At 34.9% G+C, this 19,305-nt stretch overlaps 5 protein-coding genes across 7 annotated transcripts; 2 read left to right on the forward strand and 3 right to left on the reverse strand.

Annotated features, from left to right (window-relative positions):
* Nucleotides 1-9: 9 nt before the first annotated feature.
* Nucleotides 10-3,077, reverse strand: LOC106427974 (TBC1 domain family member 2B). Of its 2 annotated transcripts, XM_013868699.3 has the most exons (8): nt 2,777-3,077; nt 2,142-2,693; nt 1,219-1,335; nt 956-1,134; nt 789-882; nt 623-700; nt 455-556; nt 10-378 (listed from the first exon to the last, which is right to left on the reverse strand). In XM_013868699.3, the coding sequence occupies exons 2-8, from the start codon at nt 2,625-2,627 to the stop codon at nt 238-240; spliced, it is 1,197 nt and encodes a 398-aa protein (XP_013724153.2). In that variant the 5' UTR covers nt 2,628-2,693; nt 2,777-3,077; the 3' UTR covers nt 10-237. The 2 variants fall into 2 exon arrangements, with proteins under 2 accessions (XP_013724153.2, XP_048615396.1); XM_048759439.1 differs by having other exon boundaries at nt 2,142-3,077.
* A 1,253-nt stretch (nt 3,078-4,330) lies between these two features.
* BNAC01G39580D lies at nt 4,331-5,318 on the reverse strand. Its single transcript, XM_013868606.3, has 3 exons — nt 5,068-5,318; nt 4,933-4,970; nt 4,331-4,632 (listed from the first exon to the last, which is right to left on the reverse strand). Exons 1-3 carry the CDS (start codon nt 5,141-5,143, stop codon nt 4,525-4,527), a joined length of 222 nt encoding a protein of 73 aa, XP_013724060.1. The 5' UTR covers nt 5,144-5,318; the 3' UTR covers nt 4,331-4,524.
* A 4,492-nt stretch (nt 5,319-9,810) lies between these two features.
* Nucleotides 9,811-10,943, reverse strand: LOC106431312. The gene is made up of 3 exons (XM_013872119.3): nt 10,584-10,943; nt 10,463-10,500; nt 9,811-10,129 (listed from the first exon to the last, which is right to left on the reverse strand). Exons 1-3 carry the CDS (start codon nt 10,648-10,650, stop codon nt 9,971-9,973), a joined length of 264 nt encoding a protein of 87 aa, XP_013727573.1. The 5' UTR covers nt 10,651-10,943; the 3' UTR covers nt 9,811-9,970.
* An 865-nt stretch (nt 10,944-11,808) lies between these two features.
* On the forward strand, nt 11,809-14,449 carry LOC106431325 (probable ADP-ribosylation factor GTPase-activating protein AGD11). 2 transcript variants are annotated; one of them, XM_048759551.1, is made up of 10 exons: nt 11,809-12,173; nt 12,251-12,428; nt 12,508-12,591; nt 12,697-12,781; nt 12,865-12,940; nt 13,014-13,177; nt 13,257-13,461; nt 13,556-13,672; nt 13,767-13,862; nt 14,029-14,449. In XM_048759551.1, the coding sequence occupies exons 2-10, from the start codon at nt 12,386-12,388 to the stop codon at nt 14,308-14,310; spliced, it is 1,152 nt and encodes a 383-aa protein (XP_048615508.1). In that variant the 5' UTR covers nt 11,809-12,173; nt 12,251-12,385; the 3' UTR covers nt 14,311-14,449. The 2 variants fall into 2 exon arrangements, with proteins under 2 accessions (XP_048615508.1, XP_048615494.1); XM_048759537.1 differs by having other exon boundaries at nt 11,864-12,173; nt 12,285-12,428.
* A 970-nt stretch (nt 14,450-15,419) lies between these two features.
* LOC106427984 (rhomboid-like protein 19) lies at nt 15,420-17,819 on the forward strand. Its single transcript, XM_013868713.3, has 8 exons — nt 15,420-15,555; nt 15,654-15,781; nt 16,135-16,195; nt 16,277-16,443; nt 16,573-16,678; nt 16,762-16,964; nt 17,044-17,181; nt 17,483-17,819. Exons 1-8 carry the CDS (start codon nt 15,544-15,546, stop codon nt 17,583-17,585), a joined length of 918 nt encoding a protein of 305 aa, XP_013724167.1. The 5' UTR covers nt 15,420-15,543; the 3' UTR covers nt 17,586-17,819.
* The last annotated feature ends 1,486 nt before the right edge of the window (nt 17,820-19,305 follow it).

Raw genomic sequence — 19,305 nt, forward strand, 5'->3', positions numbered from 1 at the left:
GTATTGAAATGGATGAAACTTTGACATTTACCATATCAGAAAATGGATCTTGTTGGTCTTTTTTTGTTTTGCTCTCAAAATTAAAAAAAAATATCCTATTTTATTTACTTTAGCAAAAGAAGAAGAATAAAAGGACCATCAAGAGGGGTGAGCATATATATAAGCCATTGGACTCTCCTCCTTGTACACTTTATGGCTCACTCATCTTCTCCCAAACCAACACTTGTTTCTTTCTGTTTATGTGTTCTTACCAGTTTCTTTAAGAGAGTTGAGTCTCCTAAGTCTCTGGTCAAGTTCTGCCATCACTGCCGGTTCCTGCTTCTTCCTCTGCTTTGAGATTGTGTTGGTAGTCATCGATCCAATTTTCTCAAACGCCACCTAAAAAAATAAAGATTATGAATCTTGAATACATAAACTAGCTTAATTTCTTTGGACTAGAGCAAAAAAGGCTTACCGTTAGTAACTCATCAGGGTCAAAGAGCTGGTGTGAGGTGGTATGTATTATGTTGATTACATCACCGACCTGGTGAGTCATAAGCAACTCGTTTTCTTTCATCTGCAAATGAAAGAGAGAGATTAGTGAGATGATACTTAATCTTAAGGAGGAAGAGAAGTAAAGAACCTTGAATATGGCCAAAGCTGCGTGGAAAAGAACCTTTGCTCCTTCATAGAAAAGTACATCCCACAGTCTTAGAGTTGTCTGCAAACAAAAAGTTCAATGTATCCTCAATAAAATGCAAAGCTTAGAAGCCAAATACAATTTAATAACATAGCTCTTTCTTATAAACCTCAGAAGGAAGGCTTTTGGAGAAGAGGCATAGGAACCATTCCGTGGCTACAAGGGAAACATCAAAGCCCATATCCTCAAGATGAGAAGCTATTCTGCAAAAAAAAAAACGCAATGTGTTAAACAATTTGATAAAACTAGTGAAGCTCTCAGCATCCAAGGACTTACCTTGGACATTTTTGGGCAAGCAAATCTTTGAATACCCTCTGCTCAACATGGCATCCAGACAAGTTGGTTGTATAGCAGTCACGGACTAATACGTTTTCCAAAAGAACAGCTAGCATCCAGAACGCGTCTTCTTCTGTCTTCATCACAAGTAATAGTAACGCCGCAACATAGTTTAGTCCCTGCAACAACAACAACAAAAAAAACAGCATTGATTAAGATTACAAAACTCACAATGGATATGTAAACAGGATATAGTGTGTTACCTGACAATAACCAACATCAGAATCTCGAAATGAATACCCAACAAGCACACGCCGTAGAGCAGCATGACCTTCAGGAGTGTCTAACCATGGATGACCAGGGAAAGTCCTTGGCAGATCCTGCAAGCGTGGATTCACAATGTCAAAGGCAAATAATGAGAAGATCCGAGGAGGTTGCACTCAAAAGATAACGGAATCAACTTGAATGACCATCAGGTAAACAGTATTATAGCAGCATAATATAAGTTGCCTGAACACAAAACTGAACTAGAACAACAAAAAATCTATGGAGATGAAACCGCACTTCTTGGTGTCTGCAGCCAACATCAATCCTAAAACACTCAAAAGAGTGTCTTAAGAGGTAAAGTGTCAAGATCAGAGGAGTGAAAATCAATTATTCACATCACATAACATATAGTTTTCTCTGACCATCACACAATAATAGTATAAAAGAGATAAGAGGAGGTTGCACTCAAAGATAACTGAATCAACTTATCACATCACATAATCTCGAATAACCATCAATCAAACAGTGACATAGCAGCATAAAGACTCTTATATGGAGAACAATCAAAGCATATGGAAATGAAACCGCACCCCTCCAGCCAACATCAATCCTAAAACCCTCAAAACAATGTCTAAGAGGCAAAATGCCAAGATCAGAGTGGTGAAAATGAACTATTCATAGCACACAACATATGCAGTAGTCTTCTATGACCATCACACAATACTACTAGAAGCAAAAGGCTTTGATAGTGTTTTCAAAGTAGCCTCTTAGTTTTGCCTGAACACAAGAATAAGATCTAACACACAAAAAAAAAAAAATCAATCACATATTACCAAAAAATACTAAGCTGTCTGAAGAACAACAAACCCAATCAAGCCATAACCAAAAGTTGAGACTTTGGATAAAGATCAAAACTCACATGATCAATCTGCAACGTGGCAGGCGTGACCATCCCATCAACAGCCTTAGTCAAATCACTGTAATAACTCTCCGGAACCGTAGACTTCTTCTTAGCAGCACCAGAAACAGAGAACCAAACCTTAGGCCTCAGAACCGGAGGGATCCCTTTCCTAACCAACCTCTTCAACGTGATCGCATTCGCCAAAGCCGAGATCTTTAGAGACGTTTTCTTCAACGCGCCGATCAAGAGAATCTCAGGCTGGAGATACCAGTTAGCTCCTTTGCTAGCTTCCAGAGCCCACCAGACTCTCCCTTGGTTCCTCACTCTCTCTCTCACTTCGTTTAAGACGTTGACGTCGTCGACGTTGCCTTCCACCGTGAACGAGTACATGTCTTGGAACTTGACGACGATGTTGGCTCGTCGGGCGTGGATGCTGGGGCGGAGGATTGGGATTTGGGATTGGAGCTCCATGGTTAAGTCTCGTCTGTTTTGGATCCCGAACATTGTTCTGGTCTCCTCTCCAGATTTTGTCCTAAAGATATTTCGTCAAGTTCGGACCAAACACGAGAACTGAAAGATGACACCGTCAAAAAAAGGAAGCGACTTTATTGGATTAGGAAAAGAGTTTAAAATCTTTTAATCAAAGTTGTAACCTTTTAATATTATAATGCTGTCACGTTCTGCAAACGCTATCTATCTCCTTCTTTTTTGTGAATTAAAAATACAGAAACAGAGAAGCTGAAGCGAAGAAAAAATGTTTTTTTTTTTGTTTTTTGTCTCTCGTGAGGAACAATGAGAACTAAAAATGGAAAAAGTGTACAGACACACTAAAAATAGTTTTTTTTTTGTTTTAAGAAAAAGAAACGAGAATCCAGAGGTGATTTGAATTGAATAACGGGTGTCTCGATGTGGAACAGAGAATGATTTACAGAAGTAGTTGGAGGAGGAAGAGAGTCAAGCGACAGATGTAGGAAAGGGAGAGATTATAAAGGTGGGGGTTGAATTGTGAGCCTCGAATTGCTATGGGCCTATTTTATAATTTTATGAAGATAATGATTTTGGTTCAGGCATCTCCGATGAAACTCTATTTTTAATTTATAGTGATAATAACTGTATTTTCTGTCTTTCTAAAACTTTACGTGGTGTTGAGCTCTATATAGACCGTAATAAAATATGTAGAATATGTTTTCTAAACTAGTCAAATAATTAGAATAAGTACTCTATGTCAACCTAAGAAATAAAGTAAAACATGCTTTCGAAATTTAGTTTGAAAGCATATAAATACTTCTACTTGTATTTTAAATATTTTTTATACTTTTAAAATTTTATATATTTATAAAATTAAAAAATGTTTAACATGGTCAAAAAAAATTAAAAGTCTTATTAGGACAACTGAAATTTAAATGTGTTTCAATTCTCTCTAATAATACCATACACTGTTGGATACACACGAAATTTAGATATGATCTTTCTTTTTTTCTTTTTCTTTTTTAGATACGAAATTTAAGTTTAGATATGATTTTATTTGTTAGTTTATCGGAAATCCCTCGTCACCGGGACGAATGGTATAAAAAGTTGGCGCGCTTCACTACATCATTAGTTAAAAGTCAAGCATGGGTGAATGAATGAGAATTCGCCGGGAAGACGCAATACAACATCGTCATTACTAAAGTTTAACATCGCCACTATATCAGAGTATGATAACATTTTAACAGGAAGAGCCACTAATGCATGAGCTCTTAACACTATAGTGTATAAAGAGAGTGATGAGTTTATGGCATCTCATGGAGGGAACATGTGCCACGATACTCAGGTACGCACTTTACGGTTTTGATTGATTTCAAAGTTTATGTTTAGACGTTCTTAAGGAGGTGTTATTCTTTAAGCGCGTCGGAGAGCTTATGGATACAATAAGCTTATAACACCAACCGAAAGGCATATGCTCCCATAGTTTTTAATCACATCAATGACTGAAACAGAGTTTGGGAAGATGATAAAGAAATTACACAGGTAATCTCTAGGACAGCCAGAACAACCAGAACTAAGGATAAGCAAAGCTGGAAGCGATGTTACAAAGTATCTTGTTCCTATGTGGATGTGTAAATAATCAATCAACTTCTTTTGTTGCACATATGGTTGTAAAATTAAGACAAAGTAATAATATGCTCTTTGAACTCCACTTTCTATGCTTTATTTTGCAACTAAGATATTTGAAACCTGATCTTTCCATTAACAAGAGTATGGTAGGCAAAAGAACGAATAACAAAGCACCAAAATCCAAAAGATGATAATTCATATAGCGGCAGAAACACATGAGACAATTCATCCAAAACACTCATCAAATAAAAAGCTCAATGTTATTCAGAAATCTTTCACCATAAGACCACAAACTTGACTACGCTTATTTTCCACAGTGTATCAAACTTCCCGCACCTAGGAAAAGTCCGAAGATCGCTGCGCTGCCAATGGTTGTTTGCCCTATGTACCTTATCTTCATAAGCCCAGGGACCTGCAGAGAATTAACGTACAAGATGATCATCTATCCAAATTCACAATATAAAGATCATTCCTCGCTAAGACTCAGACTTTATTGTTCTATCCAGCTCACAAATAAACAAAACAAGAGCAAACACATCATAACAACTTAAGCTTTTGACACAAACCATTGCTTAAGACTGAGCTGTGTCGTGTTCAAAGGCAAGTACGTTTTCAACAAGACAAATCAAACATTACTACTTCCAGTTTCTAATCAGAAAAGATTACATTACAAGCTTGAGAAAGATAGATGTTCATAGAAAAAAGTAGTTACCCCCAACCTAATCGCCTGGTAAGTTCCATGGACAGCACCTGAGATTCAATTCACACAAGATTTTAAAAGGCGCCTCGAAATAGTGATTTAGGGTTGGTGGAAAAAAAAAGAGAATGAAAGGGAGAGAAAGTTTACCTACAGCGCCGCCAAGTGCGCCGCCGATGGCAGTTCCGGCAGCGATTCTGCTCAAACAACTAGTTTCTCTTGCCATCTTTCAACAGTTTTTGTTTTTGTTTTAGAGAGGTTTTCAGACAACTTCTTCGCTGTGTGTGTTCTGTCGGAGAATAGTTTCTTGGGTTGTCCTCACCGCTTATAAAGTTTTTTACTTCCTTGGACAATGGATTTTTGCCGTTCGGGACAAGGCTAACAGTCACCGACTTCCATAAAGAACCAGTCTAAACCGTATGCTTGCAAACCCGGTTTATTTGGTTTACTTTTTTATTAAGTTAGTACCGAAATTAATTGAATTGAATTACGGTTAAGCTCGAAACTAAGCGGGTTTATCTCGAGGGTGACAGATGTAGGAAAGGAAGAAATTGGAAGTGATTGGTCGAAGAGGCTATAGATAGCCAAAATTTAATTTAAAGTCATATATATCAATTAATCGATTTTTTTTTTAAAAGTCTCACAACAAAAAAAATTCTACAAAATTAAAATATCAATGTACAGAGCTTTATTTTCATAGCAAAAAAATAGAAAATAAATCTACGGTTTGAATTTTACAGTCAAAAATATAAAGGTACAGTTGATTCCAATTACCTCCATTATCCATATATCTCGAAAGATAGATGATATAAAGGTGGAAGTTGAATCGTGAGTCTCGGATTTTTATAGGGGCTATCTTATAATTTTATGAAAATTATTTTGGAACGTTCGGAACTGAACTTCGTAGAATACTATAATGTCTACTTCTCAGTTCTGAAGTTTTCTGTGTTAGTTCTAATATTTTCTGAGGATAACTGGGGATGATGTGTCAACTGAATGCTAACACTAGGAAGATGCATTGCCTTGTCTAGAATTTTTTTTTTGGGGTCTAAATGGCTTGTCTAGATCCTTATAAGAAACACCCTATTGAATGATATTTATTTAACCTTTTTTTTTTTTTTTTAGAAAAGTTACTTTTTTTACTGAATTTGCAATTCTTGCTTTTCTTTCGGCATATCATATTTTGTTGTATACATTTCCCCTAAATAACTCATACAAAATTGGAATCACTTGCATCATTTTCGTGAATTCTTTTAAATTCATATTTTTAGAAAAGTTTAAAACATTAAGAAGGCAAAAACGTGCTGAAGTTCCATGGAGATAACGACAAGTACATTTTTTTAACGATACAATGTAATAATATCGTTGGATATACTCCATATTTCTAATTATAAATTTATAAGTAATTTTGTTTAAAAGCACAAGTATTTAGAAAAACACATTTATACCTTTAGAATTTAATTAAAGAGAGAAAAAGACCGATAAAAAATCACACTTATAATCTTGCTTTTAACTTTTTATTTAAATATTATTTTATCATTTTTTTGGAGTCAAATTTAAATATTATTTTCTCATATTACTTTTTGCATTGTATTTTGAAAAAGAACTTACATTGTGAAACAAACAAAATATTTCAAAATTACTTATACATAGAAACAGAGAAAATATTCTCTTATCGCGGAAGGAAATCCCATAACTGATTTTAATTTTATCGGATTTTCTTAAAAGATACGTGAGTCCACGGCTCCACTGACCTAATTACATAATTCAAATGATTTTGAGAAAAATATAAGTAATAAAATATTTTTAAAAATTTGATGAGGATTTTAATTCATTTTGTAATTCTTATATTTTAGATTTTAAAGAAATAAAAATAAATTTTATAGAAAACAATTCTTCTACATAATTCTTATACAAATATCCAAATAAAATTTGACTAATGAAAATAAATAAAAACTAACCATTTATATATTTTATTAATAAAAAGTCAAGAAAACGGTTGAATAAAAACTATTTAAAAATTTGGAAAAAAAAACTTTGACTAATCAAAAATTGGTTAACAAAAAACAATAAAATTTTATCATTTTCTATTACTATGTTAAAGTGAAAAGATAATACTGAAGTTGAATACAAGGTTTTAAAAAAACATTCATAAATTATTTATGAATTAATTTGTGAGGAAAACAATCAAAATGGTTCTCAATCTATTGCAACATGGATCATGACAATGATATTTTTTTCATTCATCATGATGATAATATAGTTTTACAGTTTTTTTTTAAAAAAAAATATGTTTTCATAATTATCTTATTATAGTAATCAACATAAGTATTGATGTAAATATCTGACAGATAAATCATATAAAAGAATTCTATTTCAATCCTAGCCTAAAAGCATCGAATGATTACAAGTGCCTAATTCAATAACACAAATTTTTTAAAATTAATGAAATATATAATTGAATAACAGTATAGTTTAATGAAATTTTCAATTTCCTCATTTTTAATCAAATTTTTAGATCTAATACCCTGATATCTCTTACCAATTTGTTATAATTATAGAACATGATTTAGTGCATAAATTCAACCTAATGAAATCTTAATATAAACAATAAACTGATTCGTTAGAAATAAAATACATATGTCAATTTGAATGAAAAGCTCGAATCGATCAACAAAAGCTTTTATTTTAGTGTTCATGACTTGCTAAAGTATAAATCATAGTTCATGTCTTACAAAGGAACATATGCTCTCATCTTTGTCATGTTCAAAAGAACGTTAGATTGATAAATACACAATCTAACTTGATCTTGTATATAACTTTAAAAGATATAATTACTAAAGATATGAAAAATATCATCAGCTAAATACAGTTAAGAAAAAAAAATGTTATTATTCACTTACTAGCTTATAGAATCAAACAATTAATTCATATATATCTAAATAAATAAATAGTGGACGAAGAAACAGTAATCTAACATTCGGAGAATACTGTAAAACACAAGAACAAAAAAAAATTTATAGATAAAGTTTGGAAAGAAAAAATAACGTTGAAGACGGCGTAAATGAAATAAAATAAATAAATAATATAGATTGTATAAGCAGAATAAAAGAACAGTGAGAAAATAAAACAAATTAAACTTGGAACCCACTATAATATAGATACACCAATAGAAGCGTCTTAAAATGAATGAACTTTTAAAAGCTAGTGCACAAGATCAGTACATGTGGCTAGGATAGAAAATCAGATGTTTTAATTAGAATTTACATATGACTGCAAAGTATGATTCCAACCAATTATTTACGAATTATGAGCCAATTATTTCTCACCAACCTTATAATATCATCATCACATCCATTCACGACTTTCAAATTCCTCTAGTTTCAAAAAATCTTAGATATTTCAAAGCTTTGAAAATTGTACATGTATAAATGCCAATCATCTTTTCTGTCTTACAAGAAGTTAATGTGGTGTTAAGCTGTATATAGATAATAATAATAAAATATATTTTAAACTAGTTTAATAATCAAAATGAGTCTTGTATGTGAACCTAAGAAATAATAAATATGATTCAATATATATAGAAACTTTTACTTGTGTTTCCAATAGTTTTCGTTTTTTAATATTTATAAAACTAAAACACGTTCAGTATGGTCTACTTAAAAAAATCATATTAGGACAATTGCAAATTGAATAGATTTCATTTTGCTATTATCTCTATAGTAAAACGTTTGTTTTTTTGTAAATCAAACATATCTGAATGAAGTGTGAAGTCTCGTTAATCTATAAATAACAAGTTACGTACCAGTAACCTATATATGACTATTTACGTACCATTCATAACTGGATACATATACGAAATATAGATTTGATCTTATTCATTAGTTTATCGCAAAATCCCACACCACCATGACGAATAGTATAAGAAGAGTTCGCTTCACATCGTCATTAATTAAAACATGAGTGGACGAATTAGAAATCACCGGTAAGACGCAAGACAACATCGTCATTACTTAATTTTAACACTGCCTATATATTCGATGATAATATTTTAACACATAGTGTGTAAATAGATTGATGTGTTTATGTCGTTTCATGGACAGAGCCGGTCATATAGCTAGGTTGTAATACATTGATTTGGGAGATTTTGTTCTGATCAGACTTGTAACCCGAACTTGAATGCCCGGTTTTCCGGGATGATTTTAATGTATTACTACAACCAAGCTGGTCCTATAAGTGTAGACAGCTATAAGCAAAAGTATAAAAAATGACCACCTTTTCAAAAATAAATAGAAGAAATGTGGTTTAAAGGTCTTTCAAACCTTTGTTGCCCCTGCCAAGACCGTGTACGGAGCATTCACCAGTACGTTAAAGCAATATTTTGAAATTTGTGGCCAAAAATTATTAATAAATGTGTCGGCCGGAAATTCATGCTTGTTACTTGGTCCAAAGCCGGCTCTGCTCGTGGAGGAAACATGTATCACGCAATTCAGGTACACACTTTTAGGTTTGGTTGGTTTCAAAGGTCAATTTCAAGGTTTTATTCTTTCAGCGTCGGAGAGATTTATGGCAATCTTATAACACCAACCGTAAGGCATATGCTCCCATAGTTTTTGATCACACCAATGACTGAAACAGACTTTGGGAAGATGATAAAGAAATTATACACAGTCAATCTCTAGGATACAGCCAGAACTAAGGATTAGCAAATTAAGGTGGAAGCGATGTTACTAAGTATCTTGTTCCTAAGTATATGTGCAATAATCAATCAACTTTGACTGTTTAAAACTTCTTTTGTTGCACATATGGTTGTAAAACAACGATTATCTTTAAGACAAGTAATAATCTGCTCTTTGAACTCCACTTTCTATGCTTTATTTTGCAACTAAGATCTTTGTAACATGATCTTTCCATTAACAAGAGTATAGTAGGCAAAATGAATAACAAGCATCAAAATCCAAGAGATGATAAGTTCATATAGCGGCAGAAACACATGAGACAATTCATCCAAAATACTAATTAAATAAAAAGCTAAATGTTTTTCAGAAATCTTTCACCATGAGACTTTGCAAGGCACAAACTTGACGCTTATTGTCCGCAGTGTATATAACGGCCAGCAACTAGGAATACGAATAGACCGAATACCTCCGCCGAGCTGCACATAGTTGGTTGGCCTAAGTACCTTAGATTCATAAGCCCAGCCCCCAGGGACCTACAGAAAATTAAAGTAACAAATGATTATCTATCGAGAATGTTTTCACACTATAAAGAGCATTCCTAGGTGTCGTAGACATCTAACTTAAAGATGCCAAGACTCCAGACTTTATCATTCTCTCCAGCTCACAAATAAACACAACAAGTGAAAACCATCATCACTGAAGCTTTTGACACAAACTATTGCTTAACATTCTCTAACATGGTGGTGGTGACATAAATGCATATAAGACTGAGCTTGAAAGTATGTTTTCAACAAGAAAAATCAAACAATGTTCTTTCCAGTTTCTCATCAGAAAATATTTCATTACAAGCTTGAAAAATATGTTACCTTGAATATAGTCGCCTCGTAAGTTCCAAAAACATCACCTGAGATATATATACACAAGATTTCAAATAAATAAGGGTTTTCCAGAGTGGAAAAAGAAAATGAAAGGGGGAGAAAAGTTTACCTACAACGCCGCCAAGTGCGCCGCCCACGGCAGCGATTCTACTCAAACAACTATTTTCTCTCGCCATCTTTCAACAGTTTTTTTTTTTTGTTTTTGAGAATTTTTCAGACAACTTCTTTGCTGTGTGTTTCTGTAGGAAAATAATTTTGCGGTTGTTCCTCGCCGCTTATAAAGTTTTTTATTTCCTTGGAGACAAAGGCCAACAACAGTGATCGACCTCATATAGAACCAGTTTAAACCGTAGGCCTGCAAGCCCGGTTCATTTGGTTTAATTGAATTAAATTACGGTTCAGATCTAAACTAATCGAATTAATTGGCCTTTATCGCAAATTCGCCCCCAAATATGATAAAACTGTAATCTGCTTCAAGAAGATCATTGGCATGATCCGTGGCGGGTGCTGGTCATATGTATGCTTCTTAACAAAACTTCTGGTGCACAGGTTTGTCCTCACTCTTCTATCTCTCTCTCTCCATATCTTTGCTGAGCATATATTGTTTAGGAGCATCCCAGACCAAATTAGTTAAGTTTTGCCATTTGCTTGTTGCATACCTTTTAAATCAGTTTGACAGCAATTAGTACATGAATGAGAGAAGTCCAAAAGAAGTAGATGCGAGTATTTGGTTTCCTGACTGATTGATTGATCCATGAATGGAACTGCTTGCTCTTGTTATAAGAAGTAACCTATAATGGGAAGTGGGATTGTATAAGACCTGATGATCATATGCTAAACTATTAGTGGGAAGTCCTTAGGATTCGTTATATGTTAATAGTTGGGATACAATTATATATTGTGCTCTGTTTTTTTGGTGTTGTCAATGTTGAAAAGTTGTAAATGATAGAGATCTTGTCATAGAGTTTGTTTAAACTTTTAATGTGTTTTGGTTTGGAATCATATTATGAGAAAATCAACGGAAAAACTTCTGTTTGACCAGAAAAGGTAGCAAATAAATGCGTGTACAGTAAGTTAGGTTTATATTCAACACAATTAAATGTAACACGAAGAAAATCCGAACTAATCAAAACTTTGCTGTATTTAATGTAATTTGGTATCATTGATTTTATTAGCACATGCAATAATCAGAACGTTTAATTTGTGCGTTTATCATTGAAATTGTGGTTCTAAATTAAGACATTTGTGACGTTGTTTTGCCAAAAACTAATCAAGAAGTAGTAAATAAATAAATATCGTAATAATGGGTGATAATATGACATGTCAAATTGTCAATTACAAAATTTCAGAAAAAAAATTGGAAAATAAATCTCATTGGTGCATCTCCTCTCATCTCATCTCTGGCCGACAAATAAAACACACCTAATCATAGGCTTCTCCATCTCCTTTGTTTGGAGGATGATGTAATTTCTCAGACATCATTTCTCCAAATCCTTTCGAAACTTTGTTTTTGTTTTCTTTGTTTAGGTTTTCTTCTCCTCGTGTTATTATTCAAACATAACCTGTTCTCCTCGGCCTTCTACAAAATATAATAATAATAATTCAGCTGATCTACAGAGCTTTTAGGTTCTTCCAAGAAACTGAACATTGAAGGAAGGCCTTGATGAGTTTGGATTTTCGTAGTTGTCCCTTGTTTACGGTATCCTCGACGAATCCTTTATAAACTTTTCATTGGTGAAGTCAAGTTATTTTTTTTAATGTTTTTTTTAAATTCAGATTCTTGTTGTTTGACAATGCAATGGCTCTTCAGGGGATGTCATGATTTGTGGAAAAATCTTTCGGACAAAACCTGTTTGAATGCCCCACCTTTTTGTCTGAACATCTTCTCATTGTCACGGCTTTAAGTTCGAAATGTCTCTCGGCCAAGAACATGACAATCCTTTTGAAGTTTCTGGTAACCAGCACAAACCCATTAATATTTACAATGTTTTCCTATGATAAAACGGTTTCAAATGTTGTCTTTGTGTTTTTAGGGTCGCATGCTTGCTTATATGACCTGTTATGTTTAGAGACATCAAACGAGACTCTTGAAAATGATTTTCAGACATCTTCTTCTGGTAATAATAATACCTAAAACTTTTCTAAGTTAATGATGTAGATGATGATTATGCTAGTGTTAATTGGAGACAAGTCTCATATTTGGTCCTGTTTGACATTTTCAGATCCTCGAGATCGGTTAGAGAAGTTGCTGAAACAACCTGCGAATAAATATTGTGCTGACTGTGGATCTCCTGAACCAAAATGGGTGTACGTTGATCGATTTACGTGTGTAGCATTTCTACATTATCTTCTATTCATGGATTGATTCGTTTCCTCTGATGTTGTTATAGATCGTTAAGTCTCGGTGTGTTTATCTGCATAAAATGTTCTGGTGTACACAGAAGCCTTGGAGTTCATATAACAAAGGTACTTTTCTTTCTCATCTCTATGTTTTCTTTTTGTCTAGAGCCTTTTAACCGATTTTTTTATTTAATCACAGGTCTTATCAGTTAAGCTAGATGATTGGACAGATGATCAAGTTGATATGCTCGCAGAGTACGGTGGAAACACTGTGGTGAACCAGAGATTCGAAGCTTGCAACATCGACCATTTAAAGAAACCCAAACCTGATTCCAATAATGATGAACGCAATGATTTCATCAGGTGACAATAATAATAAATAGTTTGTTATAGTCTCATGCATGTATAGTTTATCTCACTGTTTATGTCTTGAAATCTGCAGAAAGAAGTATGAGCTGCACCAGTTTATGGATCCAAAAGATTGTGCTCTGTGCCCTTATCAGCAGCCTAGCAAGATAAATGATTCGACACCGTCTTTATGTTCTGCAAACCACCGTTCTACGAAAAACCGTATTGGTAATGCATTTAGGAATAGCTGGGGAAGAAGAGAATCTGATCACAAAGGCCACAAGAAGAGCAATTCTCTGGTAAGCAACCATTACACCTACATACATGCATACATGTTTAGTTTAGGTAATACAGTGTTACTAATGTTAGTTATTGTGGGTGTGTGTTTTATAGGCAGGTATGATTGAGTTTGTCGGATTGATTAAGGTTAATGTGGTTAAAGGAACTAACTTAGCGGTCCGAGATGTGATGACCAGTGATCCTTATGTTATCCTTACTCTTGGCCAACAAGTAAGCTCTCTGAAAAAGATTTCTCTACCCTTGTGACTTAAAACTAAACTAGTCATGTAAACTAAGTCTGGTCTTGTTCTTTATGTTGTTGAAGTCGGTTAAAACAAGGGTAATAAAGAACAACTTGAATCCTGTGTGGAATGAGACGCTGATGCTTTCTATACCTGAGCAGATGCCTCCTCTCAAAGTGGTAAGTGCACATCTCTTTTTAACTTGTGGGTTGAAGAATAATAACAATTACTGAAACAGAGAGCTCTGTTCTTAAACTCATTAACTTAAAGGTCCAAACTATTAACTGATTGTTGTTAAAACTAGTACCACGAGCTATACCAAACTCTTAACATGTGTTTTTTCAGTTGGTATACGACAAGGATACGTTCTCGACAGATGATTTCATGGGGGAGGCAGAGATAGACATACAACCACTGGTGAGTGCAGCGAAAGCTTACGAGACATCGAGCATTAAAGAGCCGATGCAGCTGGGGAGCTGGGTGGCGAGCAAAGAGAACACGTTGGTGAGCGATGGAATAATCTCACAGGAAGAAGGGAAAGTGAAACAAGACATATCACTCAGGCTTCAAAAGGTGGAGAGAGGTGTTCTTGAGATACAACTTGAATGTGTTCCTCTCACTCAATGATAACAACATTCTCCTTTTCTCCCTCTTTTGTTTTCTTGTTTATGCTACTTTCTACCTCAAAACCTTTGTAAAAAACCATTATATTAATTGTATGTTGATACAGTCATTAAGAATCAATTTCATGAACCATTATATTGCATGTTGGTTTTTTACCACCATTGGTCCATTACCTGATTCTTAGAAAAGGTTTTTTGTCCGGTGACTAATAACATCAAATATGGATATGGAAACCAGTGTATATGTTTCTCAAAATGGATATAATATTTTTTTAATGCAGAATAATTATGCTATTATAACTATGAAAAATACTACAAACAATTCTACAAATCAAAATCATAATGGACACTGTGTTTTTTTTTTCTCAAATGGACACAATGTTTATTTTAAATTATTTTTAATCAAAACCATAATGAAATTAATCTTGTTTTGGTTTGCTCTGGCCTTTAGAGGCTCATCTTGCAAGTCGCAAATGTGTAAAGAGGAGCATAACTGATCTTATTGAGTTGAGACAAAAAGGGTTCAGACCATTCCCTAATGAAGGCCTAAGACCATCTCTAATGTATTTTGCTATTTTCACCTCTAAAATAGAAGAATTCTATAATAGAGGTGAGATATGCTCCAATGTATTTCTCTATAATAGCAATCTCCAATTATAGAGTAAAAAATAGAGGAATGCTATTTTTTCCTCTATAAATAGAGAAAAATATAGAGATCTCTATTATAGAGGAAAAAATAGGGGTGGATTAAAGCAATTTTACCTCTAAATGCTATTATAGAAGTGAAAATAACAATGGGTTAGAGATGCTCTAAAGGCAGTGAGTCAGTGACTGCCTCAAGTTCTATGCACAAAGCCTTAAGGGGTTTAGTCTCACTTCATGAAGTAAACAATATAAAACCTGGAATTCGATTATAATAATTCAAGAACTAAATTAATAAAAAAAAATAATTATACACAATAAGTTAGCCTGAATAATAACTTCAAAATTTCTTATTACAAGTTTACAAGATAGATTTATACACACACACATATATGATGTTGAAAGTAATTACCGCGTGTTTTAGCCCAGTGGGTTTTAGCTTTGCTTATAAACTTATAATAATATATCTAATAACACGACGTCGTATAGTATAATTATTATATATACTCACTACTCAGATAATAATCGGACTCGTCGACGAGATCTATCGTCAGGATCTCAGATTTGTCACACTCTCGGTGATCATCCGGCGACAATGAGCTCTCCGGTACGTAAATATCTATAATCAGATCAACGAGATTCGATCGATTGGCTTTCATCTGATCTACGAATCTAACTCTTTTGTTTTCACATTGTTCGATTCAGGGAATAACGAGTATGTTCACAAATTTCACTAAGCTCTGCAAAGGACTTGCTCTTGTGCTTGTGGTGGGACACCTCCTAGTTCAGTTCGTTCCCGCCACCGTCCCTTACCTCGCTCTCATTCCGGCGAGGTACTCCTTTTCACTGAATCGATCATCTGATTGATTTTGCGTGATTTTGGAGGAAATTAGGGTTCCTATTATGTTTAAATCAGTTAGAGATTATATTGCTTAGGTTTCCCAATTTGATGTATGTAATCAGAATTACTTTTGGGCAGTTACTGAGTTTGTTAGACCATGATTAACCACAGTCTTTTAAGTGGAGGTGCTAAGAGACGGTTCTTAGTTTTTCTTAGTTTTAAATAAGAGATATAAGAGCCGTCTCTTCGACTAAAAGTGTTAAAAAAAAAATCAAATCATAAGTTAATAACCCCGGCTAAGAGACCGGGGTTTAATCATGCCCTTACACTCTTCTTCATTTGTAGGACTATTCCTTTTGGCTGGAACCTGATTACTAGCGGCTACTTTGAACTCTCTGTACATGGGGTATGTGTTTCTATTTCAATCCACATTTTTGAATCTGTAATGTTTTGCATACATGAGTTGACTGTTTGTGCAATGTTGCAGGTTGTCATCAGCACGGTTTCTCTCCTCTTTATGGGGAAGTTTCTGGAGCCTGTCTGGGGTTCCAAGGAGTTTCTTAAGTTCATCTTTGTGGTGAACTTCCTTACGTATCTCTGTGTTTTCGTCACAGCCATTGCTTTGTACTACATTACAAGGCTCGAAATCTACCTGTGAGTACTCTCTAACACCCTTTACATGTTAAGTTTATGCTTATTTGTTTCAATCCTCTCGCTTGAATATAAATGGATGTCTACCTTGTCTGTAGTTATGTAACCTGTTGTCTGTTATCTCTTGTGTAGATATATGCCCTTTGCAGGTTTTCATGGTGTCTTGGCAGGCCTTCTTGTCGGGATTAAGCAGATAATACCTGACCAGGAGGTGTTGCTCGTAAAGATCAAAGCAAAGGTAATATTCCCTTTTTTGCTTTAACTGCGGCTAGTCGAACAAGTGCTCACATCCTATTCTTGCTTGTGGTTTATGTGGTGCAGTGGTTGCCCTCTATTACGCTAGTTTTGTCAATAGCCTCAAGCTTCTTCACACTAAATTCAGCAGCGTACCTTCCCACTTTGATATTCGGTACATATATGGGCTGGTTATACCTCAGATACTTTCAGAGGAGAACAGAGACAAAGCTCAGAGGTGATCCGAGTGATGACTTTGCCTTCTCTACTTTCTTTCCTGAACTTCTCAGGTGAACGAATATTCCTCTTCTTTTTGCAACTATACTTTCGAGTTGTTTGTAAATTTTTGTGTTTCCTGATAAAATGCAGACCGATAATTGACCCTATAGCCTCAATCTTTCACCGGATGCTTTGTGGACGATCAAATGCCACCAGCGAGGACCATGGTTATACTACCAGCGGTGCTCCATTACCCGGTTCTGACTCTGCTGAAGCATCTAGGAGGAGGTAACATTCGTTTGTTTTACGTTTTTATCTCTTTCCTGCTCTACTGCAATGGTAGTTTGGATGCAAATCCCCAGCTTCTCTTTTGGCTAGACCTTGTTGAAACATGATCTTAGATTTTGGTTGATGCAAATCAAGGTAATGAATGATCTAAGAATAGATAGGACTGCCTTGTCATCACTTGTATCAACATGTAAAGACTTTGCCTAGTTTATACCGAACCAAAACCTGAGAAAACTGTTTCTGATTCTCAAAAAAGAAACTCCACCTTCTTTTGACGTTTCAAAAAATCTTGTGGTTGCAGAGAAAGAGGAGCAAGGGCTCTAGAGGAGAGACTTGCAACTGAAAGGTTGGTTCCTCCAAGGAACAAAGAAGAGTTACAGAGTGATGCTTTGGATAGCGTTTAAGTGGAGACTGCAACTAGTGTATTGAAGAAGCTGTGTGAGGGTTCTTACTTGTTTCAGGTGGACAGTGTTTATTTTTTGTTAATTAAATTGGCTTTATACAGAATCAACAAGCTAGTCCGTAAATTCCTAATGACAGCTCGGAAAGTTAGTGCATTTCCTTGGACAAACCAACCCGTTAGAAACGAACAAGTTTCCTTGGACGAGAGAATATAAAAGTTATTCATGTTTCACATTTTCCAAACTTGTTATTTTTGTTTCATATTCACAGTCGATCACACAAACAAGAACTCCATTCTGATTCTTTGGTTACAACCGTTAGGGGATATGATTAGAATTCTTAAGGTAGGTTTGACTGAGTGGTTAGAAGTAGCTTTGTACTCTTGTTTTTGTGGTTTAATTAGATTGTCTAAGAGGCGGTTCATCCTGAGTCGTGGGATGAATTTGTTCTTGCATTCGTTGAAAATACAATGTCGTTTATGATTGGGTAGGTAAGATCTTTCTTCTAAGTGTTTCTAAATTATACTAGATTTCAACATTATACAGAGGGTTAAGATCTTTATAAGGTTGAAATTTACGAATTGGTAAATGAAAGTTGATGTTTGAGAAAAAAGACAAACCTGTTAAGTTTCTTTACCCTCAAAGCGTCGACTTTCCTTTAGGAGAATACTCAACAAACACAAGAACAGAGGACTGAGAACAGAGGATAATGAAGTTGTGAGAGAAGTAGAGGAGATAAAGAGAGTAAAAGAGGGAGCACACACAAGACTTTAACCAGTTCACTCCCGTTAATGAGGGTAGCTACGTCTGGCCGAGTCTTTAACTCGGAATCCACTAGATTCAGATAGTGTTTACAATAGAAGCTACAAGTGACCCGCCTTAATGCCCTTCACCAGCACTTAAGACTCACTCTGTCAATTCCTAAGTCTAGAGAAAACTCAACACAAAGCTTAGACCTTACAAGTTTTCTCTCTTCTCACTATCTCTGTATTATGTTTCTCTCTCACATTCTCTCAATACAACAAGACCTTCTATTTATATAAAAAGTCTTGAACCTTGAGGCTTGACCTAACGCAAACGCTTCTTTCAAACTTGAACGCTTGCTTGCATCATCAAGTCACGCTTGCCACAACATTCCAAATGTGCTTTTGAACTCTTGGAGACACAAAGGACAACAGTACGATCATGAAGAGGCGGTGTAGTCGTTTCCCAAGAAGTGGTCCCAAAAGCATGTCTAACTTGAGTTTGATTTACACCACCCATAGTTAGAGCTGAAGTTAACGTTGAGCACTTTTGATCTTTGTTGTAGTAACTTGGTCATCACAGTTTTCATCTTCACAAATCTCCACCTGAAATCTTGATGACAAAACTATACTTCCACACACACATTGAGAGAGAGAGAAACAACACCTTTGAATCTAGTTACAGGATTCCAAGACTCGGATCCCCTGAGTTTTACTACTCAGGTCTGACATGTAGCAAGTTCAAGGCTATCTGAAACTTGCTAACTGCCAGAGTCTTTGTGAAAATATCCTCCGGGTTCTTCTCTGTTGAAATCTTCACAACATCAATGTCACCACTTGCAATGATCTCCCGTAGTGACACTTGACATCAATGTGCTTTGTCCGTTTATGGTGCACATTTTTCTTGGAGAGTGCTATTGCACTTTGAGAATCACAGAAAATCTCCACACTTTTCTGATCATAGCCAAACTCCTTGAATA

The sequence above is a fragment of the Brassica napus genome, chromosome A1, assembly GCF_020379485.1.
Source record: "Brassica napus cultivar Da-Ae chromosome A1, Da-Ae, whole genome shotgun sequence".
NCBI lineage: Eukaryota > Viridiplantae > Streptophyta > Magnoliopsida > Brassicales > Brassicaceae > Brassica > Brassica napus.